The sequence below is a fragment of the Plectropomus leopardus genome, chromosome 14 (assembly GCF_008729295.1).
Source record: "Plectropomus leopardus isolate mb chromosome 14, YSFRI_Pleo_2.0, whole genome shotgun sequence".
Lineage (NCBI taxonomy): Eukaryota > Metazoa > Chordata > Actinopteri > Perciformes > Serranidae > Plectropomus > Plectropomus leopardus.
The window spans coordinates 2,562,945-2,584,343 of record NC_056476.1 but is presented as its reverse complement, the minus strand read 5'-3'; the positions used below and the strand labels follow the sequence as shown (position 1 = coordinate 2,584,343).

Below are 21,399 nucleotides of genomic sequence, written 5' to 3'. Positions count from 1 at the left end.
ATTTTGTTTGTCCAAGATTAGAAAACATATATATTTCCCCTCAAACTGTATGAAATTTGTTGTGAAAAAGAGACTTTTTCAAATGGAAAATGTGCAGGAACACTGATAAGAAAATCCTGGAGAAAAAAATGTTGTCTGTTTCATTGTATAAAACAATTGTGTGCTCTCCAGTAACCATTCACCGATGTGTGTTATTGTGTGTGTATGTGTGTGTGTGTGTCCTCAGTATCGTCCAGGTGAAAGAGACCCGGCTGACGTCTCTGACTGCCAACATCTTCATCGGCGTGTCGGTGCTGCTGCTGCCTCTCCCGCTGCAATGGATCCCCAAACCCGTCCTGTACGGCCTCTTCCTCTACATCGCCCTCACCTCCATCGACGGAAACCAGATGTGCGACCGCATGGCTCTCCTCCTCAAAGAGCAGGTGAGAAAGTGTGTGTGTGTGTGTGTGTGTGTGTGTGTGTGTGTGAGAGCAGATGTCGATTGCAGGGCTCTGCAGATCAAACGGTTGAGTGGGTGCCCGGTGCTGGAGCAGCAGACCAATAGAGAGAGTCAAATAATACTTGCAAATATCATTTTTTGTTGTGTTTGTTTTAATCTGCACAGAATAGCAGGTGGGTTTAGTGAATTAAGACGCAGCAGATAATAAGTTAACATTATTATTCTAATGTTGGGTGTCAGCCACTGTAAGAAAATCCTACTGACACACTTCCTCTTCTGCTGAATAACATCTTCAGTCAGATTAAAACACAACATCAAATATTTGCAGAACACTTTTCCCAAAAAACAAAACCAACAGGAATCTCTCCCCTTGTGTCTCTACTCCCGTGTGTCCGATTTAACCTTCTGAGAGCAAGACTTGCTTTTCTCCCCTTTAACTGACTCCTCACACGCTGGCGCCTCCAAATGGCAGCGAGAGGCAACTGTTCAAAAACTATGATGAAAAAATGAATGTGCCTGAATGTGTCTGAGAAATGTGTTTTGCTTGTTGTTGCTTCACATGTTTAATCTTCACTGTGCAGATTTATGGACGGTTTCACTCAACATCACAATATTAGACATGACTCATTCTTCGTAAAATGTCCAAAATCGCAGCTGAAGATCTGCTTTAACAAGAAGCTTCAGTCATGTGACTCATGGAGTTAATTTTGTTCTCATCGAGCCTGCAGGTCCCTCAAAAGTCTTCAGATATCTTAAATTCAGTTTTGCAAATACAAGGCCTTAAAAGTCATTAAAATTGTCTTAAATTTGAGTTTATGGAGACTTAATTGCCACAATTTATTTTTGTTTACAATTTGTTTATTTTTTTAAATTTATCTTTGTAAAAAGCTCTTCTGTTTTCACACAGAAGAGCTTTTTACAAAGATAAACACATTTTTAAAAAGTTAATTTTTTAACTTTTTTTAAGTTTTTAAATATTCCACTGAACTCTGATACCATTTTTTTAATTATCCCTTCATGGTTTTGCACAGACTCCGTCCACGCCGCGACCCTTACCAGGACAAGTGATAACAGAAAATGAATGAATGATGAATGGCACTTTTTTGGGGACTTTTGGGGTCTAAAAAATTGTGACCTCCTCTTAGCAACTTGCAGCCACATCGGGGCGACTGTCTCGTTTTCTGGGGTGAACTCCAGCATAGTGGCGCTCAGCCGGGGGCTCGTGAGTATCCCCACACCGACCCACCGAACTGGACTCTCACCCAAAAGATGCGAGTCCAGCCCGTCATCAAGGGTGTGGTTGGTGAACCGGCGCTGTGCGTGGAGGTATATATGTATCTAGGTTGTACCGCTCCAGCTCCTTCCCCGCCAGAAAAGTGATGTTTCACGCCTCCAGCACGCCTGGGGCCCCGCCGCTGCCTGCTTCCCAGCACACAATGCACCCGGCCCTGATTCCTGTCCCTGTACGTGGTGAGCCCTCATGGTGGCGGCTGCGTGTTGCTCATTCACGCTGAGTCCGACTGGGCCACATGGCCAGAGGCCCGCACACCAGACGCTCACCTTTGCCATGTCATTAGAGTCTTGGTGAATCGCTCCTAGTCTGGCCCCCTGGTCCCCTGGGACCACTTTGCCTTGGGAGACCCATACAGGATCACAAAGACACAAAACCCCGTCCACTGCCATCCATGAAGGTGGGGATTCTTGGGAGGATATTCCTGCAAAAAAAAACAACTCCCCTCTGCACTGTATCACACATATTTCAATTACCTGAATACTTACCTGTGTTGCTCTACTAAGATAAGGCAATTTGCCCTAAAATCAGTCTTAAATGTGGTCAAATTGTCCTTTAAAAGGTCTTAAAAAGCATCAGATGTAAGTGTTTGATACCTGTAGCCTCCCTGGTTTCATGGGGCAGATTTACAGGACGCAGCTGACGAGAGTCTTGAGTCTTGTTTTTGTACGATCCAGATGAGTCATGTTTCTAAAAATGACTGCAGGTAGTAACCAGAATTGTGAAAAAGGATTTATTTGCAGAGCCGTGTGGTATTTCTTTGATTTATCAGCTCGTGTTGTTGGAAAGATTCCTCCCTGACACCGGATCAGTTGGGGGGGGGGGGGGCTGAGTTTGTTTTTGTTGCAGCTCCACTCAGACTGGAGAGTCAGGTGTATTTTTACATGAAAGTCTTAGTGCAGGTTTAAAATAATATCAGCGGCTCCCGCCTCACACAGGAGACCCCTCAGCTATAAATACACCTCACAAGAGAGCATCCACTCAAAGCTAAACGTTATTTATGATCTAAAACCCACAGAGCGCTTCTCAGAGGTGTGTGTGTGGGCCGTCCACTTCCCTTAGTCATTTCTTTGAGACAGCTGGAGACCTGAGGACAGTGAGGAGAAGCACCTCAGGGTAGATTGTATTTTAATCTGTCCTGATCCTCTCGCCTCCTGCAGACGTCTTACCCGCCCACCCACTACATCCGCAAAGTGCCCCAGAGGAAGATCCACTACTTCACCTTCCTGCAGATGATGCAGCTGCTGGTCCTCTGCACGTTTGGCATGTACCCGATACCGTACATGAAGATGATCTTCCCTCTGCTCATGATCATGCTAATTCCAATCAGGTACGACCGCCGCCAAAATGACTTTCTCGAGTGTTTTAACACTTTGAAACCTGAAAAAAATATGCTTGTTTCATTGTTGTTTAAACCACATATCTCCCTAAAAAAGCACATTTTGGGGGAATGAAGTTGCCATTTTAAGTGTTCATAATTTCCACATAAATCTTAGTTTAATTTCCTAATTGCATTTTTTTAAATTCTGTGACAACATGTAATGTGTTTTCAGCTGGAAACATCTGGTAGTTCAGTCGGGATACAAATGTTTTGCGCTGCGGTTCATCTGCTCGGTCTGACTAAACGAAATGTGTGAAAACAGTGGCTGCAGCACCAACAGCAGATGGGTGTAGTGCATTAAATATGATATTTGTTAAGTCACAGAATAATTTAAAACACTCCTTCACTTTCTTCGGTGAATCAAGCCGGTGGAATATCTTCAATAAAACATGATGCTCTGCACTCGAAAACTTTAGAGAAAGCAAGTAAACTTTATTCATCCAGCACAACCAAATATTCCAGAACTTTTTGGGAACGTGGTGCCGGCATCAAACTCAGAATAAGACTATGTTTACAAAAGCAATAAAATTTATCAATTTAAAGATTAAGTATATTGTCTTTGCACTGAAAAGCAGATTTGGCCCGCGAGCCTTTAGTTGAGTATCACTGGCCATGCTGCATTTTTCCACCCAGCTCTTCAGTGTCAGTGTGCACACTCACATACATGAACATCAGCCACGACTGTATCTTTGATTCGATCTCTTGTTCTCTGGAACTACTGAGAAGGAAGTGATAAATCTCCTCTGATAAGATCTGACACTGCTGGTTTGGTGTTTCGTTCCCGTATGTTTTCTTTCTCAGTGCTGGTCTAACGAGTAACAACTTACACAGCTTCTCTTCTCTGTGTTTAGGAACAACGTGCTTCCTCATATCATTGAGGCCAAATACTTGGACATAATGGATGCCCAACACATGTAGCTACAGACGGAGACGAGTTCTGGATCCGCGAAAAACACGTCTGGAATTTTAGAAAAAAAGGAAATGAGGATTAAAAAACAACAACATATTTTTCAATGCAAAACTGTACGGAAGCAAAAAGGAGAAATACCGACTGTTTTGATTTTTGTATCTGATAAGAACATTCTTACAGGTGAAGCACTGGAAATGTGGGAAGTCGCGTGAGAAAGAGAGATGAGAGCTGTGGGAAATGTTCCCCGACGTGGACAGACAGCATCTCTCCGGGGGAAAGTTCTACCGAAAAACAGGACCGTCCAGAACTCCCTGTTTCACCTCTGTTTGACCCTGTCAGCTCGTTCAGTGCCATATACCTCCATGTCCTCCTCTCATACCTTTACATTTTATGGTAATATTTTACAATATCCTTACCGGAGTGTGTTCATTTGTGTGTGGCGTGATTGCCGATGAGTGCGAACACGCTGCAACGGCCCGAAACATTATGAGAAACATGCTGCAGCTTCAGAAACAGTTCAAAAACACAGGAAAATTTAAAAAAAAAAAAAAATACGACAACGGAAATGTGCTGCAAATAAAAAAAAACTGGCTGCAAAGCAAAAACATTACCAGCAAACACACTGCAAATACAGAAACAGTCAAAAACAGACCAGACCAGATAGAACTGGATACAACGGAGACAGTCCCCCATTCATTTCTATCAAAGTTCAGTGCATGAAGCAAAAATATATAGATATTTATCTGTATAAAGTTACTTTAACCATCCAAATCGTGTAAGTCAGGCCCAACTGAAGTGCACTTGGCTTTAAGGACAATTTTCATAGTGGGATTACACCGTCACGTGATGCCCTGCGGCCCAAAAAGATTTTTTTTCCCATTGACCTACATGCAAAGAGGCTTCTGTAAATCTGTGGATGCAGTTTTTGAGCGTCATAACCCCTGCAAAATGACACGTTTTACTAGCACAATTTAGTGCACTCGGTCGGATTACAATTGAAAAGTCTAAAGGGCCGCAAGATTAAAGATTTAATCGCCGCTCAAGTTGGTGGAGCGCTAAAACAGGAAGTAGCCGGCGGGAGTCTCTTGCGCGCGCGCTCTATGGGTCCAATGATGCAGCGCCAAACATCAGAATAATTTCTTACCGTGAAAATAGAGCTTTTCTGGCTTCATGCGCCACTGAGCACTTTCATAGGACTGAAGAGTCCCGCCCCCAACACTGCATCCAGCTCTTTGTGTACATCCAAGGTGCAAGTAGATACATCTGCAGCTGGAGCAGCTTCACGACTCGCCCGCCACACTTACACGGTTAGCCCTCTTTGCTCCTTGATAGCGAAGCACTTAAGAAAATGCAGAGTTAACATTAAGCTAGCTGTGAAAAAATGTTTAAATGTTAAAAGAGAAGCAGTTAAGGGATATGGTTTTAGTTTTATCTCGTTTTTTATAAGGTAAAACACATTTTTATGTATATTAAATAGAATAAATAAACTGAATTATTGCAGTTTATTTGGCCTCGTTTGGCCTCATATTTATGTAATAGTCGCGCTGTGTCAGAGTTCAAGTAACTGTTGGTGGAACTGTCTTGTATTATCGTGATGGGGCAGTTTGTAGGAGCTTCTTGTGTCGGCTTCAAACGAAATCTGGCTGCAGCTACATCTGAATCAGCTAAATCATGAGGCCGATAGAGCAGGTGCACGAGGTCTTAAACCCCGACTCCCAAGCTCGCTCACATAAATGTCAGTTCATAATAAGCCTGGACTTTTAACTTTTGAACTTTTAGGACACGGTGACTTAAATAAGGGCTATATTTAAGTGTACGTACTGGGAAGTTTATGTACCTCGAAAAAGAAAGATATTCACTGACATACAGATACCTCAAAGTAAAAATGTATCAAAAAAAAGTCTTTTTGGACCTCATGGCATCGGTAATGGAGTTAGACAATGTAGTTAGACAATTTGGCATCAAAGCTGCTAATGGGCATTTGGGACCTGACGGTGCCAATTTGTTTGTTTTAGCTGCCTGTTATTCAAATCTGTCGCTCTTTCATGAAAAACTGGCCAAATCCACTATCGTCCGTTTTTACTCTCTTCAGTCAAAAATCAAGTTGTTCCATTCAGAGCTCCCCCTACAGGCCTGGAGAACTTTCAGCATTTTGGCTTGACATGCTGCCTTTTTCAGATGCATTTATTTTTTTAAAAAATGTGCATTTTTGACTATGCATTGTTTCTGTGTTTGAAGCATGTTTGCTGGAATTTGTTTTGGCTTTTTTGCATCATTTGCAGCACATTAGTGTTGTATTTATTTTTGTGTTACTGAATTGATATCATTTCTGAAGCTGCAGCCCCTGCCTCTCAATAAAAACGTTTTAGACTGTTTTAGCACGTTTGCCCTCGTCAGCCACCGTACATTAAGCTATGAGTAAAGTACTCACTAATACTGTGTAAGTCATAAAAATGCTGCCAGTGTACATTGTAGAGTACGTAGAAAGGTGTAATGGCACAATGTAAGTAAGAGCGATATCTTTTTCTGACACTTTGCACTCGCATTGTGTTTTTACACTGTCATCCGAGTAAATTCTACATACTTACACTGTGTTGATAAGTACTTAAATACTTTATCTGTGGGTGAATTAACCGGTAAGAACACTGCATTTAAGTAAACCTTTTGTATTTCTGTCATCGTGCAGTGTTGAAACCTTTACATTCCTGCACCTTTTAGCTGTGACTCCCCCTTTTTCTATGAAGGACATATGTGCTCTGTGCGTATTTAGTTTCTAAGTCATTCCAACAATTGTCAGTGTTCATTAAGGAGAGTAAAAAAAAGAGTGTGTGAGTGTGTGTGTGTGTCATAGACACATTACTAATCTGTCCTTCATCCAGCTTCCTGCCAGCTCTAGAAAACCTCATTTTCAAGACAAAAAAAAAAAGACATTCCACAGGTATATATTATATGTAATTATTTAGAACGACAGCACAAACCAAAACATATAGTAAAATCTTTATCAAATTATGAATATATTAGAATATATTATGGCAATATACAAAAAGTATTTTAGGTTAAATTCAGATAAAAGTATTTATTTATCATGACAGTTTATCTTTGAAATGATTTTTTTGTGCGTGTTTAATCCAAACTGGAAGTTTGCTCCTTTACATTCCACAGTTGTTGTATTTTGAGTGTGTTGTCTCACATCTGGCTTTGCCGCAGTGTTTACATATCGAAGTCCCCTCCAGCTCCATGTCAAAAGTCCAACACAGTTCTGGTGCATTGCTCGTAACGATGAAAGTCCGGTAAAGGCTACACGAAAAAAAAGACAAAAACAGACATTTGTGAGCTTTGGATTCAACAAAAATGCATCCCTTTTTTTATTTTTATTTTTGTGAACAAGTGCTCCAAGATGAGTTTTAGAATAATCTGGTCTTGTTTTCTATTTAGATGTTATGATTAGATCAATGCTTGCAAACGTCGTCATGTAATAATCCAGACGTCTGGAGAGATTATCTTGTTATCTACAGAACAAAAAAAACAAAAAACCACAAAAAAAATAATTCGAAGCAAGCACTGGTTTGCTTCAAGCATGACTCATCTGGGTTTTTGATACAATGTGATGCCGATGGACGTGTATCCTGCGCTAAAAAATAAATAAAATAGTAGCAAGTCAAACTTCTCAATAAACTGAATGCAACGCTCAATATTCAGCAATACTGTGTATAAAAACAGAACTTCACCGGCGAGATTTACCCGGCGACGGCGGTAGGCTACCCGCCCGTCAGTGAAGCAAGGACAGGCCAGCTGTATTTTTAACACACAAACTTTTCAGTCCGTCCTCATGGTACAAAAAACAGTGCTGATTCAATTATTGCACACATCAAGGAGAAAAAAAAGCCTGTCAACAAGGCGTTCACAGTGCTGGATTTTATTACTTGCTTTTCCCAATATCCAAATGGCAGCTCCCTCATGCTTCAACTTTGTCTTACAGATGTGAGAAAGATGTCCAATTTAAGCAGATGTCTCATGCAGAGATAGCAAGGCATGAAAGGAAAGCTCGGAAGCATTTGCATAATCCGCGGATTAAGGCTTAAAACAGCACTGGTGAGAGAGGAAGAGAGATTGTGAGGTATGAAGTAATATGTACAGTTTGCAATGCAAAGTTTAGTTTTTATCAAGTATCCATTATAATCCACGGCAAGGTATTAGTTTGAAACTTTGGAGCCGAGTACAGAGATTTAACCATTCTTCTTCTTATGTGACAGTATTGTTGTTGTTCCTTGATATCTTCTCTGTACTGACGATTTTCGGAATAGCAGCAAACTTCTCTCAGAGGACTTAACATTGGATTTCCGAGTGATAGACATACGACTCCTGTTCGTGAAACCTCGACTCCCCTTCCTCCTCCCTCCTCCTCCTCCTCCTCCTCCCTCCTAATTGGATTTGTTTGAAAATTGCGTACTGTGGTGTTTTATTTTATTTTTCCCTTCTCTCCCTGATTTCATATAGCCTACTTTTTCTAATCATGAATGTAAGATGTGTGGATTTTTATATAGCATACGAAATTTAGGTGTCAAACAGAATCTGTAATTTTGTCAAAAAGATCAGCTATATTTGTAAGCTGTAATATGTAAAAACGAGAAAAAAATGGTTATAAAGCAGAATGTGTTGGTTTACTATAGTATATACGTATATATACTGTACACTGAAAAAGAGAGACTATCTCAAGCTGTTTGCCAAATAAAAAGTAGTAGTGATGTAAATATTTGTGTGTGCTCGTGCTCATTTAGGTGACATGTTGGACCACAGAAAAATGAATATCCAGATTGTTTGATATGTATATTTTTGGCCTTTTTGTTGACCACCTGACCATTTCTCTTGCACTGCCACGATCTCTCCAAAAAGTAATTCAGGGGACCTATCACCACTGCCTAATGAAATGCATGGCTGCAGGATAAAAAAATCAAAGATAAACATTTTAAGTTGCAAAAATAATTTTGTCGACAATTACATCCGCTTTATATTGTGTGCAAGATAAACTCAAATTTCTGTATTAATTGATGTAAAACAAAATTCAAGTTATAGTAATGACATTGGTCTGATTATTTAACTTTTCTCCACCGTCACCTAAAATGCCTGGACAAATTCAGACACTTTAGACTTTGTTAGAGACCTGCAGGCAGAACAACTGTAACACAAAGGACATTTTATTACTCAAAAACATGTTTTACCATCGCTTATTACATAAGTGCTACTTAAAAATGCCTTTGATTGCAGAAGAGAAGCTTATTTCCCCTAACTCAGTATAGTGCGCCTATAGCACGTTATTTCATTATAAATGATCATAAAGATTGATGCAAACTGTTGAACAATTTAATTTATTTATTTATTTAGCTGAGCGGCTTTAAATCAACATTTTGCACTTTTTACAATTCTATTTTATTAAAGCACAATGGTTGTCTAACATTTAATTTAGTGAAAAAAAGTTCTCTAGACAAACATATTTCTATTCCCCAAAGTAAGAACACAACAGAGAACGGAGGTTTAATTCAGTTTCTTCTGCATATCCCATTGAAAGCACATGACTCTCATTGGTGAGGATAATTAAAGTGGCTGCATCTCTATCTCTGCGTTTCTATCTCAAAGCTGAAGCGACAACAACACTCTGTTGCACACACACACACACACACACACACATAAAAAAAATATCTAAATCTAATTAGCTGATTGGCTCCAGTGCAATTTACAGAGCAAGTTTCCAGCTCCGTAGAGAATAACCCCTTCTTTTATTTTTATTTTTTTTATATACTTTCCTCTTGCACCACCCTCAGGCCAAAAATGTCAACTTTTTGCACATAAAAATAACTGCTGAGAACAACTATGCTCCCAAGAGGATAGACCATTTACATTTTATCGACCTAATTTCTTTTCCTCTGGTGCCCCCCTCAGGACAATATTTAGACATTCAGCCCAACATTTCCTACCTCTGTGAAAATCATCATCAGTGTCAGACTGCATGAGGTAGTTTAAATTTAAATGATCAGATATTGCATTAACACTCAGGGTCTGTTTGGTGTATTTTATGCACTTTTAAAAAAAAAATATATGTATAATTTTGGCTGTGTTCATGCATATGGCATAAAAAAACAAAAAAATAATTCATGCTTGTGTGATTTTTAAATCTAAAAACCTGCCATTTAAAGGGTTAAATTCTGAAAATTAATGAATATTTCATATTTATGATTAGGACTGATGTTGGTTTTTAAAAAAATAACTCAATGAAAGTAGAAAATCAGTTAATGTATGTATAATATTATACTGTATAATATTTTTAAAGCTTAAATTTAAAAAGTGCATTATGAGTTTGAGTATATGATCTGCACAATAATAATGTATAAAAATCAGTGTTGCTGCTGATTACCGACATATCCCATAGACTGCAATAATAAAAAAAATCTACTATGCATGTAGTGTATTCAAAATGATTCATTTTTTGTGTTTTTTTCACTCTTCAAACATAGTGGCATAATGGGAAAAAAAACTAAATTTCTGAAAATTAATGAGTATTTAATATTTATGACTAGGACTGATGTTGGTTGAAAAAAACGACTTAATGAAAGTAGAAAATAATTTTTAATGCTTGATTTTGAAATGTGCATTTTGTGCGCAAAGAGATACGAGTGAGTGTTAAAAAGCCAAAAAAAAAAAAAAAAAAAAAAAAAACGGTTGAGCCCCTCTGGGTGCAGGCTCTTGTTTGTTTTTGTGTCTGTTCTGCACCTGCGCAGTTCACCGCAGATCTCTAAGTCATCTGATAAGACGCAGCTCAGCTGATCTGCTGTCAAACTGGATTAAAAACAAACTTAAAAAGCTGCAACTTCCTGTTGAGAGGCCGTGTGTGTCTGTGGGCCTGTGTGTGTGTGTCGAGTGTGTGTCTGTGTGCTGTGGGCCGGGTCATGAGACTCCAGGGGTGGGTCTCCTTTACAAAACTCGCAGCTGGATCCCTCTCTGCAGCATCCTGGAAGCTCGCGACTGTCAGCGGCCGGAGGCACGTGCGTGTGTTGAGTGCAGCTAACATGGCAGAGGAGGCGAAGAAACTGGCCGCTTACGCCGCTGTGGATAACCACGTCCAGGTAACACTGAGCTGTACTATTAAAAACTGTTTACTAAATATGTGTCCTGTCAGCCTGTTAGCCTGTAGTTTAGCTGCTCAGTCTTTAGCTGCACATGCTAGCAAAGTTAGCTCCAAAAAAACTCAGAAAGTACCGTTAGCTTAGCTTGCTAACTTATTACCTAACTTGCACGGTTTGGGGGGGAATTAGCTCGGTGTTATGCATGCTTGACCCGGGATAGTTGGATAACTTTGTTCGGCATTAAGGACTAAATATATAGACCGCATGTTACAGCGTGTGCTAGCTGCTAGCAAGACGGTCGGTGCAGGTTTAGGTGATGGATAAACAGAAATAGAGGAGCTAACATGTTATGCATGATTTAAACCTGCAGAATGAGACACAGAGGCTTTCTCGTGCATTATGCACGCATTAAGTACTATTAAAACTATTGATTGCAATTTTATATTAGATAATGCGGCTTTGATGGAGCAGAAATGTAACATATGGACAGTTTTGGGTCATGAAATTAAATACTAAGGGACTGTTCATTATTTATCAGAGGAGGGGATGGCTGGTGTGTAACTTTAACTCTTGTTTCCTTCCTTGAAGCTACATTTATTTTTCCTTAACACCCACTGAGTAATTTGGGAAAAATGCACGACCCTCCCTCCTTCAAAAATAAGTCGTTTTAAAAACTTTATGTTTTAGTGTTAAAAGTGAAATTAAAATTTAAATATGTTTTATAACTCTTGCATTTTTTTATAGCGAAAGCATTTGTTTGACATAAAGGGCTCAAGGAACATTCAAATTTGAAAATCCAATGATGATTTCTGTTTTTACAGTTTCTAGCTAATTTTGGTGATTTTAAAATTAAATAAATGAAATAAATAATGTAAAAAAAAAAATAAGAATACAGGTAGTTAAAGCTGTGTACCCCTCCCTTAAGCCAAAATAATTTTAAAAAATTAGTCCCTCTTCAGTGCTTAAAAAAAAATTTGACATGTCTCCCCCTTTTTGCACCTCCCCCTCCCTCCTCATAAATAACAAACAGTCCCTGAAATAAATGATACCCCTGTAAGACGTATTGTATGTTGTTTTGTTGAAACTGTTACAGAAAGAGAGTTTTAAATGTTCATAATGTTTCATTCCTGCAGAATTTGACAAAAACAATTAACACAAATACATTATAATGTAACAACTCCACTGTTCCTGTAATTCTGTCCATCCTTTCTGCTTCTTTAACACCTCCTGTCAAGTTAATGTCACTGAGTTCACTGCAGGTTTGCGCTTGCAGAGACATTTTTTAGGCCCGCTGTGAAATGTTGCATCAGTTTAAGCTCTTTTCTGTCTCTTGCAGAACAACCAGGTGGTCGGAGTGGGCAGCGGATCTACTATTGTTTACGCTGTGGACAGATTAGGTAAATGAAACTATTTTAAATCTGATTTTAATCCATGAGAATTTACAGAAATGACATCTAAACAGCAAACTTTTGACGTTTCACACAATAACTTTGCTACAAAAAGTAAATTGAAGCTCTCTGCTTCTTTTTTGATGATGAAGTTCAGTCTGCTCTGTGAGAGCGGGCGGAAAACATTGATGTAACATTGTGTTGTATTTTGTGTGGTTATATTGTATCGAAACACGGATGCAAGGTATCTATTTTTAAATGTTATTTTATTATTTATATTGCAAATACAACTTAAGTGAGATGAACAGGCTAAAAACATTGTTAAAATCTGTTTTATCTAATTAGATTTTTTTTAAATATGCAGGTGAAAAAATGTAATAAATTGCAATATATATATTTTAACATTTATTATTTTTATATATAGGCATTTTGCAATACTCCGAATATCGCAAAAAATTACAAAAAAAATATATTGTGACCGACCTAAGTGTGGTGAAATATTTTACTGGGGGGCCTCTGCTGATTCGCACCCCTCCTGTTCAGCTGTGCACGTAATGGAAGTCTTTATGTAAAATGTGTTTGTCTGCTTTATTATTACAAGATTACAAGTGAATTGTGTAATTTCATACAGCATAGGCAGCAACATTTGGATTTTTTAAAATTTTCTTTTAACTTTGTGCATGTTTTCCCTCCAGCTGAGCGAGTGCGTCAGGAGAAACTCAACATCGTGTGTGTGCCCACCTCCTTCCAGGTTGGTTTGAGACATTTATTCTTATTATAGCTCAGCATGACTGCTAATTATTTTCATCCTGGTGGTGTAATGATGTGTGCACAGTATTTGTCAACAGCGTGTGCTGCAACTTTGCGGCTTTGAATGCAACTCATTACCACACATAATCTTCCCTTTTTCTTTTGTCTAAATGAATAAAAAAAAACACATTTATTCAGAGTAGAGCTGCCACAACTCATCAGTTAGTTTCCAACTAATTTAATAATTGAAAAAAATATAAATCTTTGTTTTAAATTCAAGAGTTTAATCTTTTATTGGCAGTTAATCTATTTTTTAAATATAAATATTCTATTTTATATAATCAGGGAAGCACTATGCTCAAGCTTGAAAAGTGCTCTATGAATAAAGATTATTATTATTATAATTATAATAATAATAATAATTATCATTGTCATTGGTTTGAGTGATTTCTTTAGAAAAAAAAGTCGAAATTCTCTCATTTCAACTTCATAAATGTGAATATTTTCTGGTTTCTTTACTCCTCTGTGACAGTAAACAGCATCTGAGTTGTGGACAAAATAAGACATCTGAGGACATCATCTTTTAGATACACTGATTGGAATTTACCAACATTTTCTAACATTTATTTTGACAAACAAACAACTAATGGGTTAATTGAGAAAATAATCATCCGATTAACAGACAATGAAAATGATCGTTATTTGCCGCCTTAATCAAAGTGACTTTCAAGAGAAGATAAATTAAATTTATACATTTCGATTTCACATATTTTTTTCTACAAAAATGCACACAAAAAAAATCAGATTGAAAATGGTATCACATCTTTTCTGCTTTTTGTCTCCCCTTCGCCGGTCGTCACATTTGGTCCCGTCTCTCGGCTCGTCCTCCCACAGGCTCGTCAGCTGATTCTGCAGCACGGCCTCACGCTGTCGGATCTGGACAGGCACCCAGAGGTATGACGAGCTCGTTACAAATGAATCTGAAAGCCACGGAAATGAGGAAGAGCCGCAATATGTTGGCGCTCTAACCCCTGTCAGCTTGAATTGCAGCGAAAATTTCGCCTGTGCAGCTGTGACAATAGAAACATGAATGGTGGAGCTGGCTGATGCAGTTTGTAGAGAACGGATCCTTCGCCTTGTTGTCTGCTAACAAGTTCACCTTCTTCCCACACAGCTGGACGTGGCGATTGACGGAGCGGACGAAGTGGACGCAGATCTCACGCTGATAAAAGGTGGAGGGTGAGTCCTGCACAGTTTAACACAACAGCAGAACTTTGCCGGCGTCTCGTCTGATTTCTGTCTCACAGTCGTCCTCTCTGTGTCTCACAGCGGCTGCCTGACGCAGGAGAAGATCGTCGCCGGCTGCGCTAAACACTTCGTTGTCATTGCAGACTACAGGTTTGAATTTGATAGTTTGCCTGGAAAGGAGATGTGTTATTGCTTGAGAAAGTGTTTTTGCCTTCCCTGAAAGGTACAAATGGATTTATCTTGTGGTTTTTCATTGAAGAGTTGTTAAGTTTTTATGTATTAGCTGGTTTAGAGGCTGCTGTTTTCCAAAGTTCAGTAAACTTTAACCCTTAAGGACCGGTTGATGCATTTACACACTTTTCATTTGATAACTTTTTTGATAATGTTGGCTGTGTTTGGTATACATATTGGTAAAATTGTGTATCTTTGTATAATTTTTAAATTTCCAGCTCAGCTCCCACAATAAGTCTAAAATACACTGTGGAAACCAAATTGTTACATTCAGACTTTAAAGTGAAAAAAATGCTCCACTGAAACCCATTCAAAATGACATTTTTGATCCCACAGCCATCAAAGTATAAATACATGTATTGTGTCATTTCTGGGAGTCATTTTGGGCTTTTGACTTGAAATTTGTCATTTTTACTATTTTCCACCTGATTACATGTTTTTAATTTTTTTACCATATTTGGCATATGGAGAAAATACATTCTATTTTCACTCAGTACATTGTCATAATCAATGTTGCTGCAAATCACTGACATATCCCAGGCTGGTGATAAAAACATCTACTTGGCGTGTCTTGTATTGATAATAAAACAACTAAAACTAAAAATATGATTAACTAAAAACATAGTAGCATTATGACAAAAAACAGGCATTTAAAGGGTTAAAATTCCAGAATTAATGAGTATTTTATATTTATGATTAGGATTGATTTTTGTTGCAAAATTAACTCAATGAAAGTAAAAAATAACATTAATTTATATGATATTTTTTTAAAAGCCTTATTTTGAAAAGCGCATTTTGTGTGCAGGGCGATACGAGTGCATGTGTTATCAAAGCGGGCCCTAAGGGTTAATTGCATTTTTTTGTATTAGACTTCGTTATCAATAACAGCAGCTGAGAGCTTTAACTGAAAATTCAATCACAAAGTTTTATTCATTCCTCATCACTACTTTACAAACCTTCATGTTATTCTTTGTAAAAGTCTGTGAAATATTATTGGGGGTCCTTGAAAAATCATGGAAAAGTTTTGAATTGTGCTCATGAAAATGTGTGGGAACCCTACATTTGTCGAAATTTGGGTTTTTACCGTCCTTGTCGTCTCCCAGGAAGGACTCCAAGGCTCTGGGTCAGCAGTGGAAGAAGGGAGTTCCCATCGAGGTGATCCCCATGGCGTACGTTCCCGTCTCCAGGACGATAGCCAAACGTTTCGGAGGGGAGGCCAACTTACGGATGGCTGTCAGCAAAGCAGTAAGTGGAGGATTTATTTGCCTGCCACTTCTTTATCCTTTTTTGTTTGTGACAGCAGATCATTTTTTTTTTTTTTTCTGTTTCGTGTGAGTTTATTTCTGATTTTTGGTTTTCATGCTGCACTGTGGTTCCCTCGTGGTCTCATTCCTGTGGCTTGTGGTTGTCTTAAGGTCCAGGTCAAGAATGCTGAGTCGTCATGATGACAAAACTAAAGAAATAAAACTAGAAGAGGCAATTTTACTTAAGCAATACATTCAGTTAATCTTTATCTGTTCAGTCCTCTTTCAACCAGATATTATTTATTTTCATTCCCATTGAAAATCAGGAATCTCCTTTTCAAGGAAGACCTGGTGAAGACAGTAGTGAAAACACAAAGTTGCAGAGACAAAAGACACAAGAATCAATTCATAAGCACTAAAATAAGCATTAAAGAGAACTATCTAACTTCCTGGGAGTCACTTGTACAGCCAAACAAGCTAAAAACATTAAAATCCTGTAGAATCTGCTTTGAACTCTTTCATTTTAAATGTAAAAACATTTAACGTCACCTGCTCCTTAAGTTTTAAGTCATTATTGACTAATATAAATACTAGAGCTGCGCAATATTAAGCAAGTTCAACTTTGTTGAATATCACATTTATAATTTGTCTTTCTGCTTCTTTTGATGTACTGATACGACAGAACAAATTGCTTGTTGAATAAAAAAAAAAAGGAAAATTTCCAGCATTCTTGAACATTGAGCAAAGGCCACAATAAAAAAAGTGACATTTTAAAGTGCAGTTTTCTACTGATACACTATCAGACTTTCGCAATGTATATTTGAACACAAGCTGACATTGCAATTATGGTTAAAAGTAAATTTATTGTGCAGCCCTAATGACTACAATGTCATTCCAAATGTAACTGCATTATTTTTCTGTGTTTGTTCGGGGGGGAAAATACCCTGTGGGGTTTTTGGCTGTAGGACTATGGAACTTGAATGAGTCCCTTTTTTGTTTGTCTTGTGCACACTGATGACGTAACTCAAAGTCCAACCAATGGCCTCACACTGTTCAGCTGATCTGCACCGTATGATGCAATTTGCAAGCAAAGGTCATGAAGAGGACTGCAAGCTAGTAGGAAGGCAGTTAAACATTGCACTATTTAAGATGCATAAAAAACGGCTTTGCAAAAAGTGTTAGAAAAAAAGTTGAACACGTCTGTAAGACCTCGAGGATTCACACAGGGTGTTCTTGTGAATGAGAGCGTAACTTTTATTACTCCACAGGGCATGTTTAAGGAAAAGCTTATGTAAAACTGAAGGAAGTTCGGACTGGAAACAGAGGATAAAAATTACACATGTACTCTGTCTGCCTTATTACCCTTTGAAACCTGAGGTTATTGGTTTAATTTCTTTAAAAAAAAAAACATGGCAAGAAGGCAATGAGCAACTTCACAAGAAACGTCCTCTAAATTAGCAAGAAAATTACCTGAAATTAGCAAATAAATAAAAATAAAAATGATAAATATAAACAATAAAACAATTTTTCTTTGTGATCTAATTTTGAATAGGTTAGGCTATATAATTATAATTAGGGACGCACGATAATTATCGGGATCTTATCGCCCGAAAATGGGACTCATGATGTCATACCGATAATTCCAAATATACAACTTTCGGCTGATAAATAGAACCGATAATAATAAGCTTAGATTGCTTTGTTTTGGCCCGTGTTGCCATGGTTTCAAACAAATAAATGAACAAGATGATCTAAGGTCCCAGGGTGACGGGAGGAGAGGACTACTAACGTGCCGACTTTATCGCTATTTAGCGGCTTTTCGGACCCTCTCAGCGGCGTTGTTTCAAAAAAACGCAGCAGGAGAAACATTTAGCGACTTATTTAGATCATCAGTGAACAAGGAGGAAATATGCTGTCCAGGGCGGCCCTTGGCAGAGGAGATATAGGAGGTCGCTTAGAGCGCCAAAAAAAAAAAAAAAGATAATAATTAGCTGCGCCTGTTAGCGCCCTTTCTTCATGTTCTGCCTTGAAAATAACTAATGAACAAATAAAGAGAGAAATAATCATAAACTCAGCGGCCCTGTTGTTTCTCGTCATTGACCTGCTGACCAGCCTGCACCGTGACAAACTGATGTTGATCTCGATTTAAAGGGTTAACAGCCTGCAGAGCAGAACTTTAATCATTTACTTCCTACTCAGTTCCTTTAACATCCAGCAAGAGACAGCAGAGTCTGTTTGTGATTCGGCTCTTTGTGTTTGTTGCGTCCTTTTGACGGCTGAGCCTGAAGCAGTTTGTGCACTAATGAGTGGACAAGTTTCCGTTTGTATCCGGGGCCGCCGCGATAACTGACATGTTAGTTAACCAAAAGCTGCCTCACAGTTACACACGATCCCTTAATAATACTTCATAGACGTTACTTCTCTAACTGTAAAACCTTTGAAAAGCTGCAGAGGCATCAAGGCCTCTGAGTTACCTCGACTTTGTCCCATCCAGTTTTAAAAGAAAGTGTTGTTTCGAGATTTATTGTAATCTGTGTCTTGTCAGAGTGCGCTGGAGAACAAAGTCCTTGAAATTAAAACTGTTGGAGCTTCAAATGAAAACTCTCTTCTGTCATGCACTTTTGTTTAACTCCGTCATGGTCACACTGTAGTTACTCAGAAAAAACTGACTCGACATTTTAGTTAGTTTGATACTTGTTGGTATAAACACATTTTTGTCTCACTTGGCTTGCAGCCCTCTTAGATCACAGTTTTGACCTTAAATTTGGAATAATTTAAACGAGAGATGGTTGGGGTCTGATGTGTCTGTCTGTCTGTCTCTCAGGGTCCTGTGGTCACTGACAACAGCAACTTCATCCTGGACTGGAAGTTTGAGCGCGCTCAGAACTGGAAGGAAGTCAACACGGCAATCAAGATGATTCCAGGTGAGGGACGAGCGCCAAAAAAATACATCTGAAAAACTCATCAACAATGTCTCTTTCCAGAAATTAAGACCCGATTACTTGTGGAGTTTCATGCAGGAGCTATTTTCTTTCTACTGAACTACATTCACCAACCGTATCACTGCACAGCGAGAAGTGTGCATCTAATTATGGGCAAGAGGCCTGTGCTCACGACAGTGTGAGATGTAAACATTAATGACCTCCTCGGCTTAGCTGTAACATTCTCGTCCTTGCACACTTATTTCTGCACAGAGGTGTGGTTCGCAGGTGTAGTTCAGTAGAAAGAAAATAGTTCCTACATGAAACTGCTGTCAACAAGGTCATTGAGACATTGCTGTTGTCTTTTCTTTTCTTTTTTACTTTTTTTAAAATTTCTGATTTCTGAAAAGAGGCATTGCTGTCCTTTTTTCTGTCTTTTTTTTTTTTTTACTAATTTTTTCCCAATTTTTTTTTATTTCCTTTTTTTTTGTTTTTTGTTTTTGTGTGTGCTTTTGGAACCACAAGCTGCGTACCATCTAGTTCCATTATATTAGAGAAAAGTCAGATATCTCTATGACTCAGTAACTCCCAGTAAAACAATCTAGACTGATAAATAGCACAACAGGTAAGATGGAAATAATGTATTTTTTATTTTAGGGTGAACTCACCCTTTAAGACAAAAGCAGCTTTTTCAATTACACATAATTGATAATCAGCTTTAAAAAAAAAAAAGGGATTTGACCTCTGTGGTCCAGCTAAACAGTGTGTCCTCTTCAGGCGTGGTGGAGACGGGGCTCTTCGTCGGCATGGCTGAACGGGCCTACTTCGGGATGGAGGATGGAAGCGTGCAGATTCGGGATCCTCCAGTCAACTGAGGAGTACCATCTTCACTGTCGCCCCTCCTCATTAATGACCTCACTTTTCCCACAAGTGCCGTGTTTATGATTTACGCCCGCTCTCACACTGTTTTTGGACACAGCTGCACCTTCTGCAGAACTGGACGAAACATACATACATCTCAGAACCAGATACATTTAAGGATCACTTGGTTTTTCTCATCCTGCAGGTGGTGCTTCTGACACTGTGAGTTTAAAAGTGCCTGATGAGTAAAATCAAGTGCATCTCTTGTAATTTTTTTAGTCTGCATTGCACAGTTTGCATGCCTGGTTTCACTGGGAATGTCGGCTCTTACTGTAATTAGCGGGTTTGACTGAATGTCTGCAGAGCTGCCGGTGAATCACTGCAGTGCTGCAGATTGAAACTAAGGTGTGCCTTGAGATTATATTTTAGGTCCTATTAAAAGAAATGATGCTATTAAAGTTACAACTAAAAAGCTCATAATCGTACATCAAACTCTCGCCATCTGCTCAGCTGCTGCAAACGAGTCCTCTCGTCAAGTGAAGGCTGGAGACACTGTGCGCAGTCAGAAAGCTGATATGCCTTCAAGTGTTTTTGTTTAATTAGATCCCAGAAAGAGGAGTAATATGAACTCTATACTACAACATCAAGTTATTTTTTTAAGAAATTAATGTCTGTAATTAATATGCTAATTAAAGTTGAAAAAAAGCTCCAAAAATTAATGAGATCCCTGATAATTTAGGGAAACCCTGTGGTGCAGGTGTGAAGCTTCCATTATTTGGTTATTAGAGACACGTGACAGCCTAATAATGTCGCCCACATACAACATGGCACAGAGGTGGGCTGTGAAAAATGTAATGTAGACGCTACTGGCTTTTAACCCTTTGAAATTCGAGTAAAAAGGCTTGATTTCTTTCAAAAACGCAGGAAGAAGGCGACGAGCAGCTGACCACAGGAAATGACTCAAAGAAATTAGTAAAAAGTTGCAAAATTATGTAAAAATAAGCACAAAAAAGAGCATAAAAAAACAAATACAAACAAGAAAATCACCTTTAAAAAATTGCTCAATAATATATTTTTTTTCTTTATCATAACTTTGAATGTGTGATTTAGGAATAAAAAATAACGTTTTCTTGAAATTGGGTTATATCTAATAATCCTCCCTATATAATTTCCCCTTATAATTTGCAATTTTGAGGGCATTTCTTTCCAATTTGCTCAAAATGATTTTTCTTGTGTTTTTGAAAGACATCAAACTATTTTTCTCAAGTTTCAGAGTTTTAAAAGTGCATCGGCTGTCACTCATGCCAGGATTTTTAGGCTATTGGTCAAATGTAGTGATTTCACTGGCCGGTAGGATTTGTTGTGAAGAAATGGAAGCTCTTCTTGTTGACTATGAATTTTAGCAATTGACAGCCAATGTTACCACGGACCAATTATCTGATTTCCTGAGTGAGTTTGGGAAATCTTTCAACAGCTGTTCCTGTATTGTTACACTCATCAGTCAGCAGTTAAAGTCCACAATTTCACTGTTCATGTGTATTTTCATGCATGCACATCCTCGGCTTTGTGGACTCTTTTGTGTGCCTGTAAGTTGTTTGTACTACAATTTCATATCGT

The 21,399-nt window shown here is 38.5% G+C and overlaps 2 protein-coding genes across 2 annotated transcripts in view; both read left to right on the top strand.

Moving 5' to 3' along the window:
• slc4a11 (solute carrier family 4 member 11) overlaps positions 1–4,557 on the top strand; it is a 142,073-nt gene extending 137,516 nt beyond the window's left edge. Inside the window, 3 exon segments of the mRNA XM_042500470.1 lie at positions 227–422; positions 2,891–3,060; positions 3,963–4,557. Of these exon segments, the coding sequence (XP_042356404.1) occupies positions 227–422; positions 2,891–3,060; positions 3,963–4,029 (433 nt within the window). The 3' untranslated portion in view covers positions 4,030–4,557.
• Positions 4,558–10,824: 6,267 nt separating this feature from the next.
• On the top strand, positions 10,825–20,811 carry rpia (ribose 5-phosphate isomerase A (ribose 5-phosphate epimerase)). The gene is made up of 9 exons (XM_042500949.1): positions 10,825–11,139; positions 12,476–12,536; positions 13,223–13,278; positions 14,172–14,231; positions 14,452–14,516; positions 14,607–14,675; positions 15,860–16,001; positions 18,825–18,924; positions 19,699–20,811. Exons 1-9 carry the CDS (start codon positions 10,963–10,965, stop codon positions 19,794–19,796), a joined length of 828 nt encoding a protein of 275 aa, XP_042356883.1. The 5' UTR covers positions 10,825–10,962; the 3' UTR covers positions 19,797–20,811.
• Positions 20,812–21,399: the final 588 nt, after the last annotated feature.

Coding starts and splice junctions, on each gene's coding strand:
- rpia (XM_042500949.1), top strand. CDS start 10,963: ATGAGACTCCAGGGGTGGGTCTCCTTTACAAAACTCGCAGCTGGATCC. Junction 11,140..12,475: donor CTGTGGATAACCACGTCCAG/GTAACACTGAGC, acceptor TGTCTCTTGCAG/AACAACCAGGTGGTCGGAGT. Junction 18,925..19,698: donor GGCAATCAAGATGATTCCAG/GTGAGGGACGAG, acceptor TGTCCTCTTCAG/GCGTGGTGGAGACGGGGCTC.